This window comes from Paramisgurnus dabryanus, chromosome 2 (genome assembly GCF_030506205.2).
Source record: "Paramisgurnus dabryanus chromosome 2, PD_genome_1.1, whole genome shotgun sequence".
In the NCBI taxonomy this organism is placed as follows: domain Eukaryota; kingdom Metazoa; phylum Chordata; class Actinopteri; order Cypriniformes; family Cobitidae; genus Paramisgurnus; species Paramisgurnus dabryanus.
Genome location: NC_133338.1, coordinates 26,002,442 through 26,029,351, shown reverse-complemented (window position 1 = coordinate 26,029,351; position 26,910 = coordinate 26,002,442). Strand labels below are relative to the sequence as shown.

At 37.3% G+C, this 26,910-nt stretch overlaps 2 protein-coding genes across 3 annotated transcripts in view; one reads left to right on the top strand and one right to left on the bottom strand.

Annotated features, from left to right (window-relative positions):
• Positions 1 to 23,980, bottom strand: part of ext2 (exostosin glycosyltransferase 2) — a 35,200-nt gene extending 11,220 nt beyond the window's left edge. The window contains exons 1-9 of the mRNA XM_065248855.1: positions 23,793 to 23,980; positions 21,321 to 21,661; positions 21,011 to 21,234; positions 20,783 to 20,872; positions 16,719 to 16,835; positions 16,416 to 16,611; positions 15,562 to 15,701; positions 15,384 to 15,477; positions 4,489 to 4,620 (exon numbers count right to left, since the gene is read on the bottom strand). Of these exons, the coding sequence (XP_065104927.1) occupies positions 4,489 to 4,620; positions 15,384 to 15,477; positions 15,562 to 15,701; positions 16,416 to 16,611; positions 16,719 to 16,835; positions 20,783 to 20,872; positions 21,011 to 21,234; positions 21,321 to 21,635 (1,308 nt within the window). The 5' untranslated portion in view covers positions 21,636 to 21,661; positions 23,793 to 23,980. The remainder of the gene's footprint in view (positions 1 to 4,488; positions 4,621 to 15,383; positions 15,478 to 15,561; positions 15,702 to 16,415; positions 16,612 to 16,718; positions 16,836 to 20,782; positions 20,873 to 21,010; positions 21,235 to 21,320; positions 21,662 to 23,792) is intronic.
• Positions 23,981 to 24,210: 230 nt separating this feature from the next.
• Positions 24,211 to 26,071, top strand: LOC135730872 (uncharacterized). Of its 2 annotated transcripts, XM_065248854.2 has the most exons (6): positions 24,211 to 24,700; positions 24,823 to 24,890; positions 24,966 to 25,136; positions 25,216 to 25,280; positions 25,457 to 25,597; positions 25,727 to 26,071. In XM_065248854.2, the coding sequence occupies exons 1-6, from the start codon at positions 24,537 to 24,539 to the stop codon at positions 25,736 to 25,738; spliced, it is 621 nt and encodes a 206-aa protein (XP_065104926.1). In that variant the 5' UTR covers positions 24,211 to 24,536; the 3' UTR covers positions 25,739 to 26,071. The 2 variants fall into 2 exon arrangements, with proteins under 2 accessions (XP_065104926.1, XP_065104925.1); XM_065248853.2 differs by having other exon boundaries at positions 25,457 to 26,071.
• Positions 26,072 to 26,910: the final 839 nt, after the last annotated feature.

The window sequence follows — 26,910 nt, the reverse complement described above, 5'->3', positions numbered from 1 at the left end:
GAGATATGTTTGCATTGGCTTAATCGAATACTTCCTTGCTCCAGGCTTTTTTTTCATTCCATGGCATCCTTCTTTTCTTTTCCTGTTAAACGTTACAGTATGTAAGCGAAATTGATTAGAATTTAAACTTCCTGGTAAAAAAATGCAAACGTATGGTATTCGTTCAAAACATAAACAGCTTTGAAATAGCTTGGTTTTTTCCTTCTTATAAAAAATGTAAACCAAACACTATATTGGGTAATGAAAGCATTTTTAATCTGTGGTATCTTATCAGCAATTTTCATTAAAGAGCAACTATTTCATTGCTAAAAAAACATCGTTATTTTGTTTATTTGGTATAATACAATGTGTTCGCGTGGTTTATGGTTTAAAAACACATTATTTTCCACATACGGTACATTTATGTAGCTCCAGATTTCACTCTTATCCTGAAACGCACAAATTTGAAAAGTTCTGTGTCCCTGATTGGCCAGCTCATCTGTACAATGTGATTGGTCTGAATACCTCTGACGTCAGCCGGAAACCTGATGCTCCTTACCATGTTAGAAAGATTCAGTTGCTAACAGGAGTTAACTTACAGGCTGTGAGTCGGAAGCAAGAGGAATTCTGATAATGTCGGTCTTGTCTACATCACCAATCCCAGGAAGTAAACTGTAGCCGTGTGTTTGTTGTAGTCCAAGATAGATATTTATGTTGGAATCGATAACTCTCGTCATACTTTACTTTGGGGTTTGTACCTTTTACATATAATTAACATGTACTAATACACACCAAAGGAAATGTAAAAACGTGAATCAGACAATAGGTGCTCTTTAACATTAGAAAAGCAGGTGTCGTGAGCGCTAGTAAGGTAAATTCGATCACAAAAATAATCAACATCTGTTGTCCCTCTTTACTGATGATCTAGACCAGGGATTTTTAAAGCAATGGCATATATTTTTAAATGATGTATAAATCATTTTGATATATCATTTAAAATAGCATTTTATAAAAAAAGATATAAGGAAAATAAATAACTACTCATTTATAAAAGAGTAGTAAAATATTTTGTTGAGTCCTGGGTTACATTATATCTATTTGAGTGGGTAGCAAAACAAAAAGTTTGGGAATCCACTGATCTAGAACTAGACTTATACTGTACCAATACCCACAGATTTTAAGATTTTAAGAAGATTAGAGTCAAGTTTAAAACCTTTTCAATAGGTGTGTATATGTTTACAACTGGTTTATATTTAGTTTTTCTTTGCTGTTTATCCACCAGACCACCACCAAACAAGTTTAAAAACGTCAATGTAAAGTAAAACCTTGGATGATTCGGATGCTAATTTGACTCTGTATCTCTAATGCTGGTGTATATACACAGCTGCTCTGTAGAGAGTGGGATTTTATGATTGCACTTCTGTGAACTCTGTTGCAGCAGGGGTGCAGATGAGCCCTGGAAAGACCGGGGTGAAGCAGGGGTGCGGGGACGCTATCGGCGTCAGTGGCTGTCTCCTGCCAGTGTGGGGCTTGGCTCATCTATCTGGCCCGCTTTAAAACAGCCTGTAAACTCGCAAAGATGCACGAACTGGAGAGCAGATCAAGTGACGCTGTAAAGTAAATATTGCGGGCCTCTGATGCGGTCATGAAGACTGCTGTTTATTGGTCTGACGGATAAGGACCGAATGCAGGCAGAGTACACAGACATCCTCTGCCATTTCATGGTCTCTTCAAACTCCCCAACGGAGAAGAAACGCAAAAATGAAGTGAAAATAATGAACGGCTTGATGTAATCCCAGAGGAAGCCTTAGATCCCACAATGTGGAACATTAAACTAACATTTTTATTATTTTTGTGCATTTGTGTGAACTAGTCACATCTGACCTTGTGTCAACAGGCTGTAAACTTTTCATTCATTGCCAGAACGATTTATGATCGTTTGTGCAGCAAAACAGGATAATGTAAAAAGTAGGGTTGTCAAAAGATTAATCACAATTAATCACATACAAAATAAAAGTTTGGGTTTGCATAATATATGTGTGTGTTTATAATATAATATACACATACATGTATGAATTTAAGAAAACATTTATTTAGGTATATTTTTTATTTATATTTATAATATAAAGTATATAAAAATAAATAAACAAACATGTAAATGTTTTAATGTGTGCGTGCGTGCATATATATATATATATAATTACACAACGTGCATACACAAAAAAAAAACTTTTATTTTGTATGCGATTAATCGCAATTAATCTTTTGACAGCCCTAGTAAAAATGACTCAAAAATAATCAAATCCATCAAGTGGAATGTTTAAATGAACACGTTTGGATTGAGATCTTCATTTAAAATTGTACTATATGTTCCTCATAACAGTTGTAATAACACTTCCAGCATTTAAGAGACTGCAGTTTCATTAAAGAAAAACTCCAAGGCCCCACACAACGACACTGGACTCGGTACAATCTCATATATTTCAGCTGCTCCAGGTGCCCGCAAGCAGAGAGCAGCGGTTAACCAGCTCCCTAACAGCGTCCGCTACGGTCTGTCACCATAGACCCAGGCGTCCTTCACACAACATCAGTCAACCATCTCGCTAATAAAAAACAAACTTTTTATGTCAATGGAAATTTCTTTGAGGTGCCCCACACGGACGCTACAGCAGAAGGGGAAATAATTAAAGTACCACTGTGACATATAAGTGGTAAGATGAATAAAGAAGAACAAAGAGGTGTGGTGCACACGGGCTCGTCCAGAAAGCTCTGATCTAATTGGGCAGGCTCCAGTTGCGGTTCAGTGCAAGCTAAAACTTTGTGATTTGTTAAAGTAAACAAGCCAAATTTTTCATTGCGACAGCAATGCCAGAATAATCGCTTGTGGTTAAATCAATGTTAAATCACCTGCTATTTGGAACAAGCAGCAAATAGTCAGGTTGGTACAAGACTTTTGGCTTTTTGTAGCAAAGCTATATTTGCTAAAACCAAAGTCACTCAAACTAACCAAGGGCTGAACTGCTTTCCCAAAACTTTCATTTAATTTATACTTTGAAACACGTAGTACAAACAGGACTTCCATCACCCAATAACAAGGCCGTTATTATCATCTCAAATATGAAAGTCTGGGGTTAGGTATAATAACCGCGAAGAGCTTGTTATCGGGTACCAGTGCGCTTTTGTCACACGTAAACATAGGAGAAACAGGCAGCTCGAGTGACGGTGAGGGATTGCAGGCCGTTTCATGTGGGCCGAGGGGGCTTGGCGAGTCTTGCAGCTGGGATCATACTAGTACAGCTTTGGGATTAGTGGAAAATGGAACCCAGATGAAAGCATGGAAGCCTGTTCAATTGCAAAGGCTCAGTGCACAGAACATTTACCTTCAGATTCTCATTGACACTGATGGGCAGCGACTGCTAACATCAGAGAGACCGGGCTAAAATAAGAGCTGAAGTGGCTTCCTGCATATTTGGAACGTCGGGACAAGGCAACGGTCAAGTTGCTTAAGTTTTGTCCTTCAAGACTCCCTTCCATCTTTCAATGCAAGAAGGATGAGATATGTATCCAACGATAAGGCACACAAGCCTTTACAATAAAAGGGTTTAATATGCACTGAAAGCTTGCTAATTTTCTGCAGCTGAAATAATGCAGTAGCATCTATGAACCTTTCATGTTATTTTAGCACTTAGTCTGACATGGCACCCCTAAAGTAAGTGATGATAAGATTTCTCTCAGATAATAAATGTACAAAAAAATTCATTTAGTTAGCAGAGGCCGAGTTCCCTTAGAACTCCAGCACAAAAAGCTGCCTGTTCTGACAATGTCTCCCAAGGCAGAGTTGGAGAAATGTGCTTTCAATTACGTTCCGGTGGATGTAGAAAAGCAGAACAAGAAGTGGACTCTATTTATGTACTGCTTCAATTCTGCTTGGTGTCTTTTCACTGAATGTTAAGAAAATATCCATCTCTCCTGTAACAAGAAGTGGTCTAAAGACTGGGGCAGGACAACCAGCCATTACACGTGTGACAGCGTAGTTACAAGAGCACAAGAACCAATGAAGAACATCAACATTATGAAAATGTCCTAAAGAACGGCCCGCTTCTCATGTTTCTGGTTGTGTACAAAATCAGATAAATAGGAAAATCAGTAAGACATAATTGTGTTAGATCACTAAAGTACATGCTGAGATCTCCGTTGAGTGCTCCTCATGTGATGTTTCATTATTCTGAAGCGTTCATCAAATATATGGTGGACAAATACTTTGTGTTATTATTAAAGATTCATTTTACTTCCCTCCACGATGAGTGGCTATAATGAAACCATTTGCTGGGTAAAAATCCATATATGATACTGATTCCCAACTTGTTCTTGACAAAAAGCACATTTCACCAAATTCTCACCACCAGTCTGAGACAATTTTGATAATATGCTTAAATCAGACAAAAAACTCAGCTTATTAGAGAGATGAAGTATAAATATTAAAGAGCAATCTATAAAACAGTTACTTACAACAATAGGAGGATTGTTCCACTCCTCATAGGTGCGAGCTGCGTATGGGTAGATGCGATCATTAATAATCTGGAGAGTCGTCATGCCAATAGCCTTCATAGTGCTGAAATAGGCTTCCCAGAACCAGCGGGCCTAGGGAACAATAAATGGCAGAATTTCAGTATTCGTAGGGAGAACACCATGTCAAGCTGATAAACAGAAATGCATATAAATACACCATGTATAAAACCATGTGAAAGATGAAAACCAAAGACAAAAGATAAGGCCTCTCACATCCCTTCACTCCCACAATCCTGCTTTTGCCTTTATGACCCCCCTACACACTTTCAAAGACCAAACAGCCCATTAAAGCTTGGTGACATGACTGCAGGGACCATTCCAGACCGTTATGGGCCCTTTAGACTAGCAGTCTTTTAACTTTTCCACTCAAGTGGCACCGAGACTACAGCTGAAGTTTAAGGGCAAAGATCAGTTCACTGAACTCCATACCAGCAAAGAATGTGCTGTAATGTACTGTAAATGCCAATTTGGCTGTATAACAGTGTTATAATGCTAATGTAAAACATATAAAAGGAAGAATTGCAGAGTCATTGGACTGAAAGAAGATCAAAGCTCCTCAGTATTATTTGTGGCAAAATTAAAAATAAAATCTAACCAAAATCTGAAAAACGTCCATAACGTCCCTTTAACACAACATGCTGGGTTCTTTCAACCCATGATTGGGTCAAATACGGACATTTTCTTTTAAAGGAAAACAAACACCACAGTTTTTCAATATTTTACTAGGTTCTTACCTCAACTTAGACAAATGAATACATACCTACCTTTTTTCAATGCGTGCACTTCATCTTTGCACAGCGCGTCGTGAATGTGTTAGCATTTAGCCTAGCCCCATTCATTTCTTGGGATCCAAACAGGGACGAATTTAGAAGCCACCAAACACTTCCATGTTTTCCCTATTTAAAGACCGTTACATGAGTAGTTACACTGGTAAGTATGGTAGCACAAAATAAACGTGGCGATTTTTAAAGCTGATAAAAAATGAAAACTATATTTTATGGTGGAAGAGCACTTAGTTTGCAGCACTTTCACCTCTGGCGCAGTAACATCATCACTCCTGACTTCGGAAGTTTAAGCAAAGGGGGGGGGGGGTTCTCAGGGGTGATGATGTTACTGCATTAACTGTCTTTAAATAGGAAAAACATGGAAGTGTTTGGTGGCTTCTAATTTCATCCCTGTTTGGATCCTAATGCATGAATGGGCTAGGCTAAATGCTAACACATTCACGACGTGCTGTGCAAAGACGAAGTGCAAGCATTAAAAAAAGATAGGTATGTATTAATTTGTCCAAGTTAAGGTAAGGACACAGAAAATATTGAAAAACGGTGGTGTTTTCCTTTAAGTGATTGCCATCCATTTTTTCTTTATAGTGCATATTCTATTTAGATTTTTTTTAAGTGTAGGGATCTCTACTGTTACAAAAGTCTGGCCTGAATTACACAGGCATGAATTGTTAACCACCAATACTGTAGAATCTACATACTTATCAATTTAAGTAAAAAAACTAAATAAATGAATAATCGGTCACTACAGGAACACACAGTCTCTGGGCTCCACTGGCGATCTATTAACAAACCCAAAGCTCCAGCAGTGAGGGGTGAGGAGTACATAAGAGTTAATTACCCATAAAACAGTGCTATCTCCTGCTAGGAGGCGCCATGCCGCAGTGACCCAGTTCCACCTCTCCTGGTCCTGTGTGACCTTGCTGGATTTAATAGGGCAGACCAAGTGCATATTGGGGGCAGCCTCATTACCTGGCCTGACTGCAAACAGCGTCAGATCAGACCCGACTACAAAGAGTCAAATGAGACCAGGCTAAGAATCGATCACAAAGAGTAACTGCTTGCTACACTTTCCGGGGCAATTACTGAACAACGGCACAAACCTCTAATGGTCTTCCCTTTTACGACGACAATAAAATTGTCGATTTAATGAGTAAATTGATGATATATAGAGGTTTGTGCAAAACACTTAACGAAGAGATCCGACTATTCAGTCTCTCTAAAGTGAATTGTAGTCCATCAACGCTACGACTGGTGTTTTTGTTGTCATAAGTCCAACATAGAACTCGATGCATTAGATAAACTGTGTCGCTCCCCATTGCCTGGCCCCCACGGGACTGTCTCTTAAACACTGAAAAAATACAACTACACCAAAACAGCTTTTCTTTTTATGGAGAGGGAAAGAGGATTCAAAAAGACTTTCTCATCCCAGGGGGAGCGCAGCCGGCCATAAATCAGCTCGTGATGAAAGTTTCCTTTCCGACCAAGGCTGAGAGGCTGAGAGAAAACCGCACCCACTAAGCGCTGACTCCGCCCCATTTGAACGCTTGCAAGAATTTTTATGAGGAGAGAAGAGAAAGGAGTCTTGTGAGAAGAGAAAGTATTGAATGCTTATCCATACACTACAGTCTCTTTATAGCATTTATTTCTCTATACAATGTTTTATAGAAAAGATTTTCATTGCTGCTAAACTGACAATAAAACAAATATTATGCGCAGTCATTTCCGCTCCATCAATCCGACTGGATGAGAGACACTCCAGAAGTGCTGATATAGCAGAAAAGCACTGGGACGCATTGCTGTTTTGTGTCACACTGAACTGCTGAATTGATACTACAGTTTAACAGTCATTGATTTGAAATGGCACAGCGAATAGATCACACACGTTCATTTGCATGCTTTTTCTCACATGCCCTGTCTCTGTTACTCAAGTCACTGTAACAATGTCCCAAAATGACGTTGCTGAATTAGAAATGGAGGCTTGGAGACATATTTTAACAATCCTGAAACTATGATATCATAACAAGTTTCCACACACAGGCGATTTTGAGACACTCCTCGGATTGCTGTATTTTTTTCTGTCCTAGCACTTGCTATCATTACTTCTTGGGCATATTTCAGCACATCTAATCCCAAAATACTTTTGTTTGTTGCTTTATTAACATTCTTAATTGTAGGACTGCAAGATGTAAACAAAAATTATTGAAATATCGCAAATCTTAATATTGCATTTGCATTTTGCAAAAACTGAGTTTAATATTTAAAAAATATTAATTATGTGAAGTCAAAGTTTTAGGTCAATATCCATAGCAGAGAAACTGGTGAGGCAGTAAAAGTGATGCTTTAAAAAAGATGCGAAACATGCATGTTGGTAACTCATTTTTAGTTTAGAAATATATTTTAATTTAATTTAAAGGTGCAATGTGTAAATTGTAAGTGGCAGAAATGCAATATAATATACATAACTATATGTTTAATGCTGTATAAAGACCTTACAGTATGAAGCATTGTTTTATTACCTTAGAATGAGCTGTTTTTATCTACATACACTGCGGGTCCCCTTACATGGAAGTCGCCATTTTGCACTGCAGCTTTTTTTACAGTAGCCCTAAATGGACAAACTGCTCTACAGAGCAAGTTTTATCATAATGTTGTCTCAGACGACATGTTTGTCCCGTGGCGGCTACCTTAGCTTCTCTATGTGCTTCGAAAAGGGGGGCGAGCGGTGGACTGAGCCATTGGTTGCCATTCACAACCTCACCACTAGATGCCACTAAATTCTACACAGTGCACCTTTAAAGGAGACATATCAGAAAAATCTGACTTTTTCCATATTTTAGTGCCTTAATTGGGTCCCCAATGCTTCGATCAACCTAAAAAATTTGAAAACGATCAACAAGGTAACTTTGTTTTGGTAGATCATTCTCTGCAAGCAAGTGAAAAAATAGGTCATAGAAATTTGGCTCCCCTTGTGATGTCAGAAGGGGATCTTATTATAATAAAAATACCACCCCTTAATATGCAAACCACGGCACTGCTATTTAGTCCAGATATCATCTAATTTTTATTTTAAAGGACACACCCAAAAAACTGCACATTTTTGCTCACACCAACAAAGTGGCAATTTTAATATGCTATAATAAATTATCCGTGGCGTATTTTGAGCTAAAACTTCACATACGTACTCTGGGGACAACAACGATTTATTTTACATCTTAAAAAAGTCTTGTGAAATGTCTCCTTTAAATTAAATTTACAAACTTAAAGCATTATCGTATTGAATAACGTATATTCTTCCTCAATATTGTGCCCTACTTATTTGCAATGCAAAACCTATGTGGCAACTCATCGAATGTGCATGAACTTAAGCAAAATGCATGCTGTAAGATCTGAGCACCTCTAGACCTCTCCCCTCTACATGTGCATTTTTAACATGTGTTCAGACAGGATTAAAGCAGAATGATGCTACTGCATTAGGACTGCACTAGCACCCTAATCCCATTAATAAGGAATGCATGTGATCTATTTAAAGAGGCTGGCCTGAACAGTGTGCGGGACAGTCCATTTCAGTACACTATGAAAAAATTTACAGCTTGAATGCAGTGTAAGTAAAGCATCTTCTTAATGCACGAAGCCAGAGTTGAACCACTTCAAAAGGGATAAAATAATCTTTTGTCATTTACTCACCAATATGCCATTTTAAACTCATATTAACCTTTTTCTATATAACAAAGAAGACTTAAAGAATGTCGCTTGTTTTAGCCATACAATACATCAATATGGTCTAAGGCTGTGAGTCACTTTTCTTCCTAACACCACTTGTGTTACAAAAAAGAACTCAAAGGTCATACATGTCTAAAGCAAGATGTGGGTGAGTAGGGGTGCGCGGGGCAAAAACCTAACGCGGGGTAAGTTGTAACACGGACTGTTTACATTGTTGCACAAGGTTGAGCATTTCGTTTTTCCAGTATTTTTTAGGGATGCACCGATACCACTTTTTTGGAATACGAGTACGAGTACGAGTACTTGCATTTCAGTACTTGCCGATACCAATACGGAGTACTTAATAAAAAACATGATTTAAATTTACAGGTAACAGCTTTAGTCATATAATTTAACAAAAAAACAAGGGAATAGTTTTCCAGTTTGTTGTAAACTCTGCCTCTTTGGACAACACAAGAGGCATTAACCCCTTACATGTATGGAGCGAGATATGCGTCTTTATTACATGCGATAAATTAAATGATCTGAGAGAAATAAAACTATTTGAAAGAAAAAGTTATCAACTGATAGCAAAGAAGCATTTCATGAGAAAAAAAAAGAATATTTGAGAGAAAAAGTTTTCATACCAATAGCAAAAAATAATAATATTTGAGACTAAAAAAAAGTTTTGAGAGAAAGTATTTTCTCATGATAGAACATAAAAAATATAAATTTGAAATTTTTAAAATTATTTCTGAGAAAAAAAATCTCTCAAGTATATGTTTTTTGCTATTAGTGTGAAAACATTTTCTCTAAAAAAAAGTGTTTTTATCAAAAAGCTTTTCTTTGCTCTCGATGCAATTTTTTGCTCTCGTGTCAGGATTTTGCTTTCTCTGTGAAAATTGTGTCATGGGCGGGGCCACGTTCCTATTGGCCAATCGGGTAAGCATCGTCTTGTCTTGGGAATCAAACTGAATCATTACACCGTTGTTCGGTTCACCTAGATAGATGCCGTCTCTGCTTTTAGTTGAGCACGGACACTCTAATGTTTGAGTAAGATGATGACACACAACTCGATGGATAGCTGGCTGAGCAAGTTCACAGCACTGAAGATTAAACATTAAAAAATGAAATGGTACTCTTATTCATGAATGAATGTGTATTATATTATTAGCTTGCTAATCGCTAATTAGCCATCATGCTAGGTAAACTTGCAAATGCCAAATGAATGTTTTGATTCACTCCTTATTTAGTGAGTAGTGATCTAGTTTCTACCTTTGCACTTGCTAGCCTCAAAGCACCTGAAGAGTAACTGCTTGTTCATCATATACAACCTCCTGTATAACTTTCAACCAACGTTAGTGTGCATGGAAGGTAGCAATGCCACCCGTCCCGTGAAACACGGAATCGTCCCGTATTAACAGGCAAAATGACGCGTATCAAATCAATACGGGACGCGATTTGTGCCGTATTTTACATACACTCTTAAAACGAATGTGTTAAATTGAGACATCTTTCTTATAAGGACAACACATCTAGTGTTTTATTTACATAAACTCAAAATCAATACGAAATAACACATAATGTGTTGAATAGTTTAACACAAAACAATGTGTTAAAATTAACACACCCAGTGTTGTTACAAACATAACACATTATTGATGTGTTAAATTGTGACAAGTGACAAGAATTACACTTATAAAAAAAGTATGTCTGACATGCTCCAATAGTCATCTCTAGTCCTTTCATTCATTTCAGAAAGCCTCTATAGTCTATTTTCCTTATAGTTTCAGGTAAGCTTAAGCTTCTTATTGCAAAGCAGTTGGGGAGTTTTTGAATAAATCAAGTCCAAGTGAATGACATCAGAGGAGCGCAAGAAAAATTCGAGACAGCTATGAACTTGACAGAGAACCTTCCTGCGCCTCGTCCATTAATTGTATATAGCAGGAAAAGTTAAGTCTTCTCAGCGTGAGAAATAAAAGGTGTGGTGTGTAACGATGTGAACTGACTGAAATGCGTGTGTGACTCGAGTATTTTTTCCCCAATACTATTTTGAGTATCAAAGCATATGTTTAATCTATAATTACTAAGTTATGGATCTCTTAATTTAATAAGTTAATAAAAATATGGTTCACATCTCACAAGTTCCTCCAAAGCTTATTTTTTGTGGTGGTGGTTGAGGAGATTCTCCCTTTTATATGTAAAGCGCTTTGAGTGTTGCAGAAAAGCGCTAAATAAGTGTAACAAATTATTATTATTATTATTACTTTGTTGCCCTATTTATTGTCATAGCTGTGTATTCAATATGACCATAGTTGTGATATTGAGAGACTGAGTGCATCTGTTCACACTGATTTCAATAGCAGGCAGCTATCTTATTATAATGGTATCAATGTTAATATTTTTATGAAAACAAAAAAACACATTTAAGTTATGATATACCACCACTGGCACGTACGACATCGGGACTGTGGTCACCGTAGCCCCGACGTGTGTGGCCCCCCGCGCTGCGGCAGCTAGGCGTGTACTTCCTCCATGCACACTAACGTTGGTTGAAAGTTATACAGGAGGTTGTATGATGAACAAGCAGTTACTCTTCAGGTGCTTTGAGGCTAGCAAGTGCAAAGGTAGAAACTAGATCACTACTCACTAAATAAGGAGTGAATCAAAACATTCACCTATAGCATGATGGCTAATTAGCGATTAGCAAGCTAATAATATAATACACATTCATTCATGAATAAGAGTACCATTTCATTTTTTAATGTTTAATCTTCAGTGCTGTGAACTTGCTCAGCCAGCTATCCATCGAGTTGTGTGTCATCATCTTACTCAAACATTAGAGTGTCCGTGCTCAACTAAAAGCAGAGATGGCATCTATCTAGGTGAACCGAACAACGGTGTAATGATTCAGTTCGATTCCCAAGACAAGACGATGCTTACCCGACTGGCCAATAGGAACGTGGCCCCGCCCATGACACAATTTTCACAGAGAAAGCAAAATCCTGACACGAGAGCAAGAAATTGCATCGAGAGCAAAGAAAAGCGTTTTGATAGAAACACTTTTTTTTAGAGAAAATGTTTTCACACTAATAGCAAAAAACATATACTTGAGAGATTTTATTTCTCAGAAATAATTTTAAAAATTTCTAATTTATATTTTTTATGTTCTATCATGAGAAAATACTTTCTCTCAAACTTTTTTTTTGTCTCAAATATTATTATTTTTTGCTATTGGTATGAAAACTTTTTCTCTCAAATATTCTTTTTTTTCTCATGAAATGCTTCTTTGCTATCAGTGTGATAACTTTTTCTTTCAAATAGTTTTATTTCTCTCAGATCATTTAATTTATCGCATGTAATAAAGAAGCATATCTCGCTCCATATACACGCCGCTCAAACACAGACATTTCTCAGACCGTGGTATCGATCCCTGGTATCGGGGGACTTTTAACGAGTATGAGTACTTTAGAAAATGTGGTATCGAGGCTGATACCCGATACCAGTATCGGTGCATCCCTAGTATTTTTTCCACTCTGCCAAAAGACGATCTGCCGCAAATTATTGAAAATGTATAATGTTTTTCCAAAGAGTTATTGATGAACGAGTCTTTTGGAGGCATGTAAGTCAATTTTTTATCATATGTTTTTTTCGGTTTCTAAGTTGGGTGTGTAAGATACCAAATCCAATGTTATGTCATATAAATCAGTGTCTTGTTGACTAAAACATAACATCGTTTTGAAATATGTCTGCAGCTCTTAGCAACTTTTTTGGTGGGCTTGAAAATATTTTGACTCAGCGGGTTTAATTGTAACGCTGTGTTACAACTAACCCCTCAGCACTTACGATATGAAAACAGCTAACGTTAGCGTCATTTTTGCCATTGTTTTAAATATGCTACACACGAATGATTGCTGGCTGCCAACAAAATAAATGTGCCTGTCAAAAATCGGTGTCAAATTTATATTTGTTCATATCTTTAATATTGATTGAATAAGGTCACGTCAAAGATTGAAGTCATAATGAAATGAATGGCTAAAATCAGACTTTGATGCTCATTATCTCAGAATTTGATATTGAAACTGTAGTATGGTTATTACAGACTAGGTCACATGTAAAAAAATGTTTTGTCATAATTGTTCTGCGTTTTCTCACATATTTAGACATTTGTATCCATTTATAATTGAACTATTGTTAGAAAAGGGCTGGATGAATGAATACAGTGTGGATACATGTCTATTATAAACAGATATATAAACAATATCCACTTGAAGTATATAGACAAAATAGTATTGAAATATTTGCCTCCAAAAGTGTTACAACAAACCCCTGCCTGTTACAATTAACCCCTCCTATGGGGTAAGTTGTAACGTTTGCACTTCTGTCACTTTGGTGTAATTGTCCAAGAATGGTAAGTACTAAAAACTTCAAATGTTTATTTGTAGCAGAGATGTGCGTGTTGCTTATGTAAAAACATAATTAATCAAACTCAAATATTTTTTGAATGATTGAGCCAAAAGCAAAAAGCGTTACTGTAGGTTGTGTCCCGCTCTCCCCTATATAATGACAGATTTGTCGTCATTTTTGGGCAAACTTAAACTTTAACACTTTCACAGCTTTTTAATTTTATATGACACTGTGTTATCAACATCCCACATATCAACACTCTCAGCTATTAAAACATTTGTGGTGGGTATAGTATTATAATACTGAAATCACAACATTCAACAAAAGATCATCAGACCCTATGTTTTAAACAGCGAAGGCTTGAGAGTCAATAAATGATAGGCTGCTGCTTCAGACTGAAAGACCTATTCATCACAGAGTAAAGTTGTTGGTTGCTCCCTCTATTGGTCAAAACACAAATATTTCCACCACACCTACAGTATAACTCACATAGCATTTACTGTCTGTATATGTCTGCCTTTATTCAGTATTATTTGCAGCATCTGCGATTTTCAGTGCCACACCAAAAGTTTATAAGGGTTGTTTTCTGGAAAGATGAAGAGCGTTACGCTTTTTGGACCGGAGGTGACATACACTAGTCAGAAAATAATGGATCAAGATGTGTTCAAGTGTGCATTGATATCTCACTGGCTTCATGCCATGTCATATTCAACGCATGTCCAACGGTCATGAAGCAACGCTTATACCGGAATCAACATACAGAAACATGAACTTTTAAAGGGATAGTTCACTTTAAAATGAAAATTCTGTCATCATTTACTCATCCTAATGTTGTTCTAAACCTGTATGAATTTCTTTTTTCTGATGAACACAAAATAATATATTTTGAGAAATTATGGTAAACACACAGCAGTAAGTGACCATTGACTTCCATAGTAGAAAAAAAATATATTGGAAGTATTGTGATAAATGACTAAGAAAATATTTTAATATAATTTTTTTTCCACTATGGAAGTCAATGGTCACTATCTGCTGTGTGTTTACCATCATTTCTCAAAATATCTTCTTTTGTGTTCATCAGAAAAAAAAGAAATTCATACAGGTGGATGAGTAAATGATGACAGAATTTTTATTTTAAAGTGAACTATCCCTTTAAAGATTTTGAAGTGGATGCCAATGTTGTAGAATTACGTTTTATTATTATCATTATTACTATTAATTATGGCTAATGTAGACTATTCCACATCACCAATCAACCATAACTATTACAGAGGGAATTTAATAGATATCCATACATTTATTCAATGTGGTTTAGCCACTGTGACATAACCACAGAGCGGAAAAAAGACGAAGGGAAAGAATTAAAAGAAAAGTGTGTGGTTAACAATTTGTTTGGATAGATACATCACTAATACTAAAAATTAGCTCTCATCATGATTTACTATGGCAGGAGAAATTTCATCTTTGCAGAATCAAAAGCACACACTTGCAGGAATATTGGTTTTGGCACGAATCCACCTGTCTAATGGTTATTTTCATTCTAGAGAGCTTGCACTTCATTGAACAGCGGAAAGAATGTCAGCAAAGCAGAAGAAGGGTTGTGACTCCCATAACCTCAGCTTCACCCTGTATTAAACGTGAGAAGGTTGCTTGCGTTTAGTCTGAGAATGACTAATCTGCTATTGAACTCGGCCATCAGTTTTGACAGCATTTGGTATTGTTTAGTAATCATGACACTGGGCTGAGGGTTGTTGGACTGTTTCACATAAATATCCCAGAGTGTATTTATAATTCCACTCAAACTTTCGCAGGAAAAGATGGACGACATTTAAAGAAATGAATTTGCAGCCCTTGAGCTGTATCTTGGGTGATCTCATGACCTACCAACCACCGTGATGGCCAGATGCATGTTTTTAGGTGCATGCGTTATTTTCACATTCTTACCTGTCTTTGCATCTCCTCAACCTGTCTGTGAGGGATGCTCTTTAAAATCGTATACATCTCTGACAACTTCTCTTCTGGAATGACAACGGATGCCCTGCAAGCACAAAGGTACAAACAATTATGCATTGAGAAAAATAAATTATGATTAGACTGAAAACATGCTTGAATTCATCTTTACCTTTTCCAATCCAGCACTTCAGAGAAAGGCAGAATGTAAGAATCAGCCATGATGACAGGGACGCATCCGGCCTGCAGCACATCACTCAGAGTGGCCTGGCCGAGCCGGGCCCCACGCAGAACCACACAGAACGACGATTCCTACAGAACCAACAGGGAACATCTCTCATAATGACACACACAAACAATAGTGTGATATACACGTGTGGTGTGCATAAGGTGGCTTAGTTTTTGGGGGGGAGAGAGCTCTCACAGGGATTTGGCCTCTGCTCCTCCCCACTGTGGAACGTCTCCCAGATGTGCTCCAGCACCCAGCCCAGATGATAAGCGTACTTCCTGTCTAGACAGGGCTGGACGGGAGATGAGCGTGGTGGACAGGAACAATGTTTGTTCCTATTGTTTTTTAGCAATGGAAAAAAGTTGTGGTGTGGTGGCAAAAATCGCTTCTGGCCAAGTCAGAGAGCTTCTAACAGATTTAGAGCAGATCTCTCAAAGGCAGGATGAGGTTTATTTACACAATTATTAAATCAGTTATGACAGCTCATGAGCATAGAGCGCACAATGGAAAATCACCAGGAAAACTGAATATTGTTTTATTTATAAACAAATTTGGTCCAGTAGTTCCAATAACATAAGCAAAGTGTTCCTGTAGCTCAGCTGGTATAGCAATGAATTAATAGTGCAAAGGTTCGATTCCCATGAAACATAAATACGTACTGATAAATATTGCTTGAATGTATTGCAAGTCTGTAAGCACTGTAGGTGTGAAAAATACATGAAATAAATGGAATTGATTATATTTAACACACACACACACACACACACACACACACACAGATGAACAGAGACACCAACCTGTAGGATTTGGGGATAGTCGTAGACCTGGCTCTTATAGCAGCGCTTTCTGACCGATGCCAGTCCTTGAGAAAGATTGCTGCATTTGTCTAGGAGGAGCAGGGCCTCCCCATTCTCCTCCTTCAGTCTCTCCAGTTCAACACGGTATTCCCGATGAATAGCCGTCTGGGACGACAGAATAAAATAGTGCCTGGGCCTGGAGTAAACACACATCACATGAAGTTTATAAGGGTTTTAATATAAATAAAATAAAAATCAGTGAGTGATTATGCAGATAGGTTGGGTAGACGAGCAGCATCTCACCCCGGTTGTCTCTCAGGAAGGTCCACTTCAGCAGACAGGGGACTGTAGACAGGGATGCTGACATCATAACCCTGCCTATACGTCCACGTGGAGAAGCCTCCCCCAGCAAGCAAAACTCTGCAAAACAAAAGCAACGAAGATGAAACGCTGCAACGGTTTATACAACACGCGTCCCTAAACTGGTTTTACATGACAAATGTGCGAACACGCCACTCTGAAACATTTAACGGGGTCGCCTCCACGTCCTTGTTCTGCGACGAGTCAATAAAACATCAAACGGCGCCTCGTTTGAGGGAAGACTCAATTTGCATGAGGAATGAAGTGAGTAAAGCGAGAGTTGCAAATACAGCGACGCAACACGCGCTGTCTTTTTATCTCACCCCACACATATGCGCACATGGGCAGCTGGTTCTGATGAGGCTGCACGCCAAATGGAGCGCAGCTGGGTGAGTCCAGGAAATTCCCTACAGCTCCAGATAAGCGTTCATCATTTCTGGGCTTTCTAGTACATAAAACTCACCTTTTCCACCCAACGCAAAAGAGTGGCCAAGTAATAAGCTAGGAAACATGGTCTATGGAGATTATGTTTGTCTGCCTGCTCTACACGGCTGTGTGTGTTTCTCTCTTTCATAACCGCTCTTAGCTGAATCTTTGATGTTTGGGCCTAGGGAATTTGCTAGATTAATGATACATCGAATACATTTATGGAGATAAAATTGTATTTTAAAAGATCAGCTTGGTGAATACCAATATACAGTAATTCATTTGTGTGAATGGACCTACATCAGTAACAATATTGATGTCTGTTTGAATTATTTAAGAAATTTCTGATTTCGAATGCAACTTGCAAGCATTGCAGTCTCTATGGATTACAGTGTATTTAAAAGACACAACGAAATACCAGTGTGGGCAGCTCTCACTAATGCAAAGAGGCAACATGTTGAAAAAACTATATACAGTCGACAACGATCAAGACAAATCTACAAGAATTTATGGGTCCATGAAGAGGTTTAAACATTTCACCAGAGTAACGCTGCCCTCTATTGGCATGAAGAAGTTTCAGTTTACCTCACCCTTACTCGAGTAATTCAACATATTGCACAAACTTTACATCCTTAAAAATAAACCTTAAAATATTCATACCCCACACCTCCGCTATTTTTATTTTTGTTTAGGTAAGAAAGTCTTAGAAAAACACTAGCAAGAAATCCATGTCTTGTAAACCGCATGTGACCCTATAAGTTTTATAAAGCCATATATACAGTAGGGAACAGCTTTTGAAGAGTGCAATAATATTCAAGGTTTAAGCATGAGGCAGGATCAAACAAAAATATCCATGCTAACTGCTACAATCTTGGTTGTGCTAAAAAAGGGGTTATTTTTTGTGAATATTTTTTCTTACAACCCCAAAATGTTTGTGGTAATTATGTTAAAAACCATCAGCAAAACTTTGGACTTCGCAAAACCTCTGTCTGGTGGACACTACTGCTACTCTTTCCAAAAGTGGTTACCCCACAAAAACACTCCATTAGCAAAACGTACAATCTACCCTGATGCCAAAACCACTTGAGGGTAACGGAGGATAATCTGATGCATTTTTTTTTTTATTGGTTAATGTCAGTGGTATTGGTAAATTCTAACCGTGTATTACAGTTAATGTGCTCATTGTGCTGATTTGAAACTACTTAGCAGACCTTACAATAAGTATGAAAACAATTAACTGAATAATATTAAAGCATATAAATAGTAGTTGAAACAACAACGTTATTTTGTGTATTTGGTGTAATACAATGTGCTTGGGTGGTTTATGGTTAAAAAGCACATTTTCCACATACAGTGTACATTCCACATACATTTTTGTAGCTCCAGATTCCCCTGTCTTCCTGAAACGCACAAATTTTGTACAAACTGTCCCTGATTGGCCAGCTAACCTGTACGTTGTGATTGGCCTGAACAGCCAGAAATGTGACGCTCCTTACCATGTTTAAAAGATTCGGTCACAATGCAATGCAGTTAACTTACAGGCTCTGAGTCAAAGCGATGGAAATTATGATAAAGTCGGTCTTGTCTACATCACCAATCCTAGGAAGGAAACTGTTGCCTCCAATCCGTGTGTTTGTTATAGTCCAAGAAAAGAGAACTTGCTTCATTGTTTACTTTGGGGTTTGTATCTTTTGCATATCATCATCCTGTACTAATACACACTTACACGCCAAAGTAAATGTAAAAACTTGAATCGGACATTAGGTGCCCTTTTTAAAAATTAAAAAAGGTCTTAATATTATTACAAGACTAATATGAAATGTAAATGTGAAATATCTTATAATGGGTATATACTGATTATAGAGGCTTTTTATTTACTGCAAAATGTAAGTCATAAAGGGAAAATGGCTTTAGACCAGTGGTTCTCAAACTTTTTCCGCGTGCGGCCCCCCTTGTGTATGGTGCAGTCCTTGCGGCCCCCCCAGAGAAAATTTATGACAAAAATGATTCTAAAATTTTACATTTTAATTAAACAAAACATATTAAGTTATACAAAGTAGTGCTGTTGGTTAGTAGCCTTAATTATTTTAGGTTTAATTACACTGAATTCATGATAAATGAATGTATTTTATAAAATGTCATAAAACTGGGGCCTCCCTGGCACTATCTCGTGGCCCCCAGTTTGAGAACCACTGCTTTAGACTACTCACACAGAGAATACGGAAAATACATCCGGGATTTTTTTAATTTTTGGTTCATTCACACTGCCAATGATTTTTCAGAATCATTGGCACACAAACCCTAAAGATCCCCTAAAGGCATGTGACGTTTTTAAAATCCTACACTTGGTAGTTTTTTTCCACAGCATCTGGAGTTTGCTAATTATCCGTGGTTTCTCTCTCTCTCTTGAGAAACCACAGGTTTTTGTTTATGACAAGATCATAAGGAGCGCGTGATGTGCTGTTCTGTATGTCGGGTGAAGGATCTAGGCTTCAGCACAAATAGTGACGACCTCCCTGACCTCTGCTTCAGTCCAGTTTGCCGGCATTTCTCGTTGTGAATGTTAATCTGCGTTTAAATCCCTGCTTGAAAGAGCTGAACCATAACTTCTTGTTACAATAACATGCGAGTCCTCACAATGGCACGCCCCTTACAGCATGAATTCTGCCTCTTGTTCACACAGGATGTGCTCACAACTGTAAACGTTACTAGGTTCTCTTTACGGGATCTATCCCAGAACATTTACGGGACGTGTGTGCGTTTACACAGAAGCCTCTCTGCTGATTATACAGAAATTTTCTGGGACCAAAGTGCTGTGTGAATTAGACTTCGTTCACACTGCAAACATTAATGCTCAATTCTGATTTTTTGCTCAGATCTGATTTTTTCTTTGCCTGTTCACAGAATGTGGCTAAAATCAGACAGCTGTGTGAACTGTTCGTGGTCCTGAAGTTCAGTGGTAGCGAACGATACGAGCCGAGGCAGTCTGCTCCTTGGTCACGTGCAGGTTCGTCATCTTCAGGAAAGTCAAACACACTTATTTGCATGTTAGAGGCTTTCATGTATAAGGCGATGTGCAACAGAAGCTTAATATTTAATGTCTTGAATGTTTTTAAGTGGTTTTGCAAACATGCCGTTGGTGCATATTTCCGCACATCAATCTAGAATGACGTAAAAGTCGCATGAATTCCGATATGATAAACATCCGATCTGTATCTGATTTAGAACCACATATGAAAGTGTCTCATATCAGAATCGAAAAGATCAGATTTCATGTGGTTTGTGCTGTTCACACAGTCATACAAAGAAACACATTTGAGCAGAAAATCGGATTTTGATGACAGTGTGAACGTAGTGTTGGGCGATATGCACCATTCTGAGATCATCCTAATGTCAGCCTGTGAGAACGTAGATAAACAATTGTATCGGGGATGGGGCAATGGTTTACTCATTTATTTGTTCATTTTTCACTCATTTAAGTCACTTGATTGGTGGACAAAAAAAGAAGCTGACTTACTTGTCGATACATGATACTATCGTCTTTCGGCAAAACCCTAGTGTGAATGGGGTTTAAATCTCACCTGTCTCTGGGGACATCCAAAGCTGTGTTGTAGTCAGGAGGTCCTCCAGGAAGCATATTAAACAGCAGGTGGTTCATGCCTTTGTCCCACCTTAAAATGTATCAATAACCACAATAAGTATACATAGAATGGTGAGACAGAGTTCTGTTTTTGGGTGTTCTGAATCAAGACAACACTGTAAAGCAGTAGCAGGCTAATTTACAGATATTTAGGGATTCATTTTTCTACCTTGGCAGCATGGCCAGAGCCTGAGCCGTTTCACGGATTCGCAGAGAGTTCTGATTCAAGACATCAATGGAGGGTATGAACAGACAGGCTCTGGTCACGTCATCAGTGTAGAAGTCACTATCTGAGATTGCACTTAGTAAGTCATTGTATTCTCGAGACAGGCCAGTGCTGCTAATGGGGACTCCGACCTCATCCACAAATCGCTGAAGAGGATAGATGTACACCTGCACACACAAATAATAGATTAAGACATTTTGAGAAAAGCACCCCGCAATGACAGCTAAATTAATCACATGCGCCTGTGTGTTACCTTGATTTTATTCTTGGGATTATATCCACAGCGATACACATCAAAGCAAGTGTGCATCCGACAGCTCAGGTCACCCCTCTCAGGTATAGGGCTGATCACGGGTATCTTGACCAATGGAGCATCATGTACACTGCGACGATCCAGACTCCATTCTGCTGAAGACTCAATGGAGTGAGGCCAAAACTGAAACATCCCAGTTGCGATCAACCCCAGCAGGACCACGGAGAAGAGGGTGATGTAATAGATCCGGTGCTTAGTCTTCATTCGAGGTATGAGTGGAGGGCCCCGGGAGCTATACTTTGCTGAAGCACACATGATGAGCCTGTCCAGAGCCGAAACCACTGCAAAAACATATACAACCTGTGATGGAAATGACCAAGACTAACTGAGGGGACCCTAGTAGGGGGGATTTCTTTTTATATTTGTGAACCACGGACGCAGGAAATCCCTTTATATTTACGTATAAAATTTTCAAAGCATTTGGAGGTTATTACATGGATGAAAATGGAAATCCTCAACAATTTAGAACAGGAAGTCTACCCCCCCCTGAAATTCACTCTCTGCCCCCCAGTCACCCACTATCCAGCCCTGCATACAACAACAATTACTTAAATGTTGCAAAGGACATCATATAATTACAAGATAAACACCTGTTAAAGGTGAAAATGAAAATTCTGTCATCATTTTTTCATCCTCATGTTGTTTTAAACCTGTATGAGTTTTTATTTATTTTGATAGCTGTGTGCTTACTATCCTTTATCAAAATATAATTTTCTTTTGTGTTCATAAGAAAAAAATCATAGAGGTTAAGAACAACATGATGAGGATGGAAAAATTATGACAGAATTTTCGTTTTTCATTTATCCCTTTAATGCAGTGGTCTCCAACATGGTGCCCGCATAGAATCTGTGAGTTGTCCGCAAAAGTAATATTAATTGCCTCAATTTTAATAATTATTTATTTATTACATATGTTTTATATCAGTTTGGCTTATTTATTTTAATTATAATTATATTTATTTATTATAAGTATATTAACATTTTAAGCAATGATTACACACATCAACAATTAAAATAAAATAAAATAAAATAAATAAGTAAAACAAAAAAGTTTTGAGTAGACTATATCAAAAAAGTAGCCCTCCAGATTGTTTTATCCATTATGGTAGCCCTTGCTCACAAAAAGGGTGAAGACCCTGTTTTTTATGTATGATGATTATTCATAATAAATATTTATCATTTAGATTGATCATTCCAATTCCAGCTAATTATACAGATGACATTTTTGGTGCATACACATTTTAACACAATTGCTTGAGGACAACATTTTATATTATTATATTTAGTAACACAAATCAAACAAGGGATGCATAACCCATTTTTGGGTACACATAATTGTGTATAATAATTATGTATATATAAATATGCACACACGCATGTATAATTTTAAGAAAAAAATATATTTATATATTAAGTATTTATATATAATATAAATTATACATAAATATACAAATGTATATACACACGTAAACAGTTCTTAAATATATACATGCATGTGTGTGCATTTATCTACACAAAGTTATTATACACAGTTCACACACACATATATGATGTAAGCAAAAACTTTTCTTCTGCTATAGATTAATCGCGATTAATCGTTATGCAACCCTAAACCAAATAAAAGTTTCCATCAGATTTCTCTCCCGCTGTATTTTCTGTTTGGGGCCAAGGTCCTTCTAACACTAAAGGTAACATTTCAGATTTTTCCTGAGGTTACTTACCATCTAACCATAAAAAAGTTTTAACATGATAAAACGGATCACACGTCCTCAATAAAAACCGCACCACTACTTCTCTTTGGGGTCCTAGACAGTTACTTATAAATTCATAGGGAGATAAAATATGAATAAATTTATGACTGAAATCCAGGAAGATTTGGATCTTTTTTCATTTTAATCTTTGACACAGGCTTACCCTGTTAATATTTAAGATATAAAAGTAATATTTATTTAATAATTTTAAAATTTCTACACAAACTTTGATGGTTTTGTAGAAAACAGTAGATCACAAAATAAAGACTTTATAGCTGTTTTTTTAGGCAGGGTCACATATCCTGTATATACTACAAAATAACATCATCTGATATGGGGTACACAGTGTCACTCAAGTCAACTGTCTTTTTTACTATTACAAAATGACACTAACACATCTCTACTTTGTCATGTAACGGTCTTATTTAATATCAGCTTTCAAATACATTTTAATTAGACTAGACAAGCAAACTACATAGGTATCAAGTAAAGCACTTGAAATGACCATTTCTATTATAACATATATATAATTGGTGCCTGTGAGCACGGAAAATAAAGACAATAATGTCATCTTTAAAAGGTTAACATGAAGGTTAACTGTTAATCATTCGATGTTAACAAAAATCAAAACACACTGGCTAACACTAGCAGTTCGAACTAACCTTCACTTGTCTCCAGATGGCAGTCTCAGATTTCGCCACGTCTAATTCATAATCTCATTCGTTGACCCAGTATGGTTTAAAGACTAAATGTGAAATATTTTACTAAACTTGTTTAGCTTCCCAAAACATTCCATAGGCTAAACGACAGCTAACAGGAAAGAAGTGGTCGTTTCTTCGTGCGTGGTGTTGTAATCTATTCAATCAGTAACTGCGTGTAGCGCCCTCTGATGTTTTGGAGGATGAATGTAACATATAGGCTGTGTCTCGAAACCTAGTGAGCTGCCTACCTAGACTACATATTTCGCCATTATATGCGCCCTCCGTTTTTGTCTAGGTCAGCGACTTGCTAGTTTTGTATACACAACCTTCAGAGAACCGTTTCAGTTCACATTCCAGCCACCATTTTCTCATACTGATGCCTATGTCCAAACATTAGTACAAATCACTATAAACATTATTAACGTTCATTAATCTTACATCGGCATACAGTAATCAATCATGAGGCAGTTATTTCGCTATATTTAGTTTTTAAGACGATCACGTGTCGTCAATTCTTCGGATGTGGTTAAACAAAGCCGGGATTAGTTGATGTCCCGGATTGAGCTAGCTGGATAAGTTGTAGCTGAATGATTTTCTGTTCTTTCGCGCATATCTCGGATTTAAATAACCCGACTGTTGCTTATTAACATAATTGCACGGCCGTGTGAGTATTCACAAATTAGCTCCACGGTGATCTGATAATGTATGATGGCTAAACAGCGTGCGGTTTACTTCAGTGCTGCTGAGCTGCAACTTCTAATGGAGGGATATGAAGAAGTTAGAGAGTTAATAAAAACTAAAGGAAATACTATAGCGGCTGCAAAAGTCCGACAGGATGCGTGGCGAAAAATAGCTGCGAAATTAAATGCGTAAGTTTTTTCACTTATTGCATCAATACCAACTGTAGCCTATATGATGTCTATAGGCTACTGTTAAAACACGATTTCATTGTCTCCCTTCCAATTGTTCTGAGTTTTTAACCTACGTATAGGTCTAATATGGGACCCAAAAGGACGTGGCAGCAAGTTAAGGTGAAATATAAGAACGTCATCCAAGGTGGTAAGTAGTCTGCTATGTGATAACTTTAGGAGTGACCCTTTAATTTTAATTATTTAACGAATGCACATAAATTAGTAAATAAGAGAAAGGCTGCAATGAAGAGGACAGGAGGGGACCCACTCCCAACAAAAGAGGAGTACATAGCTGAAGAGGAGAATGATTTGGATGCCCCTATCATAGAGAGTATAGTTGGAGGATGCTGCTCTGATCCAGGAGATGTGGCGAGCTGCAGCAGTTATGTCAGAGGTTTGTGCACCACACTTTCTTTATATTTTCTAAACGAATCGGGTTTACAGTGAGCACATCATCCATATTATTATTTTAGTGACTGAACATGGATTGACACTACTTCAGCCACCTACATTATCGGAAGAAGAGCAAGAGGAGCCTGTAAGTTGTTGCAGCTCTATTTATTTAATGCCTTTAATGGTGTCTTAATAATCATAAGATCAAATAAAAATAAAGGCTATACCTTGTAATAAATAAATAATATATATAATTCAGGTCTGCTTGGTGACATGAAATGTTTATTTAAAAACAAAAGTTTTAATGCTCTTATTCCAAAGGAACCTGTGGATGATGTTAAGGTTCTATACAAGAAATATCTACAAGCAGAGATCTCCAACAGAAGGCAAGAAATGGCGTACAGGGCCTTAAAAATGCGAAAAGTACAGAAGGAGATAGAGTTGTTGGACAGAAAATTGGCAGTAAGTGTGACGTTCTGTTATTGAATAGTTCGAATAGATAAATGAATGGCCACACAGATTTGGCAGGTGGACATGTCTGTGTCTGGAATTACAATATTAAGTGGACATCTGCGTTTTTTTTTACCACAGGCTGATCCTTGACGAGCAATAAAGATTTATTTTCGTATGTCTGCTGTGCTTCTGACAGTATTGAAAATGTTATAATATTTGTTTCTAGATTTCATTGACATTCATGACATTCCACAAAAGGACATCACAATTGCTTGTGTAGGTTAGGTAAATTAGAGTAACTAAATTGCCCTTTAGTCTTGTAGTGTCCTGTGATGGTTTGGCCCAAGATGCTGGGATAGACTCGAGCCCTTCTGTGACCCAGGACAAGCGGGTTTTGTAGCTTACAGCAGTAGATGCATGGGTAAATCCAGGTAACCCGCATGACAGATAGACTCATTGGTTCCAAGGGATTTTGTTCTGGGCATTTGCTTTGTATAAAGTATGAGTGACTATGTTATTATACTAGTAAGTAATAGATACATTTAAATAATATTATGGTTATTCATAAAATGTCACCCTGGATCACAAAACCAGCACGGGTATAATAGTAGCAATAGCCAAAAATACATTGTATGCCTCAAAATTAATTTTTTTATGCCAAAAATCATTCGAATATTAAGTAACGATCATGTTTTATGAAAATTTTTGTGAATTTTCTACCATATTTATCATTAGTAATATGTGTTGCTAACATTTTGCCACATTACATGTGATTTCTCAATCTTTACATTTTTGCAGATTACAGATTTTCAAATTGTTGTATTTCAGCCAAATATTGTCCTAACAAATCATACACATTATATTCAGCTTTCAGGTGACGTATAAGTCTCAATTAAAGAAATTGACTCTTATATTTTAGGAGGAGTAATATAAAAGTAGCTAATAACAACCAAATTGTCAACCAATGTGTTATTTAGAAATGAAACATTTTACAAACCATATATAAGGCAAACAAATCACAAATGATATATGTTATTGAATTATTGACACAGTTGTTTTGGACATTTCTACCGTACATACCTAAACCAAGACATCATATTTATCAAGTTACAGAGGTTTAACAAGGCTTACCAAGACATCCACACTGGATCCTTGTGCAGAGTTTTTAAAACAAACAAAAAATCATAAACACAGATGACACACAAAAACAAACTTGGACAACAAGAAACACACTGGATTACAAGAAACAGCAACCTTATGAACACAATCAGTGATTACAAACAAGTGCAAACAATTACAGTCAGTAAACATTGTGATGACCT

Bases quoted from the DNA above. Each gene is read 5' to 3' on its own strand.
- LOC135730872 (XM_065248853.2), top strand. From the start codon at position 24,537: ATGATGGCTAAACAGCGTGCGGTTTACTTCAGTGCTGCTGAGCTGCAA. The intron at 24,701-24,822 runs GTAAGTTTTTTC...ACCTACGTATAG, and splicing joins ATAGCTGCGAAATTAAATGC to GTCTAATATGGGACCCAAAA. The intron at 25,281-25,456 runs GTAAGTTGTTGC...CTTATTCCAAAG, and splicing joins AAGAAGAGCAAGAGGAGCCT to GAACCTGTGGATGATGTTAA.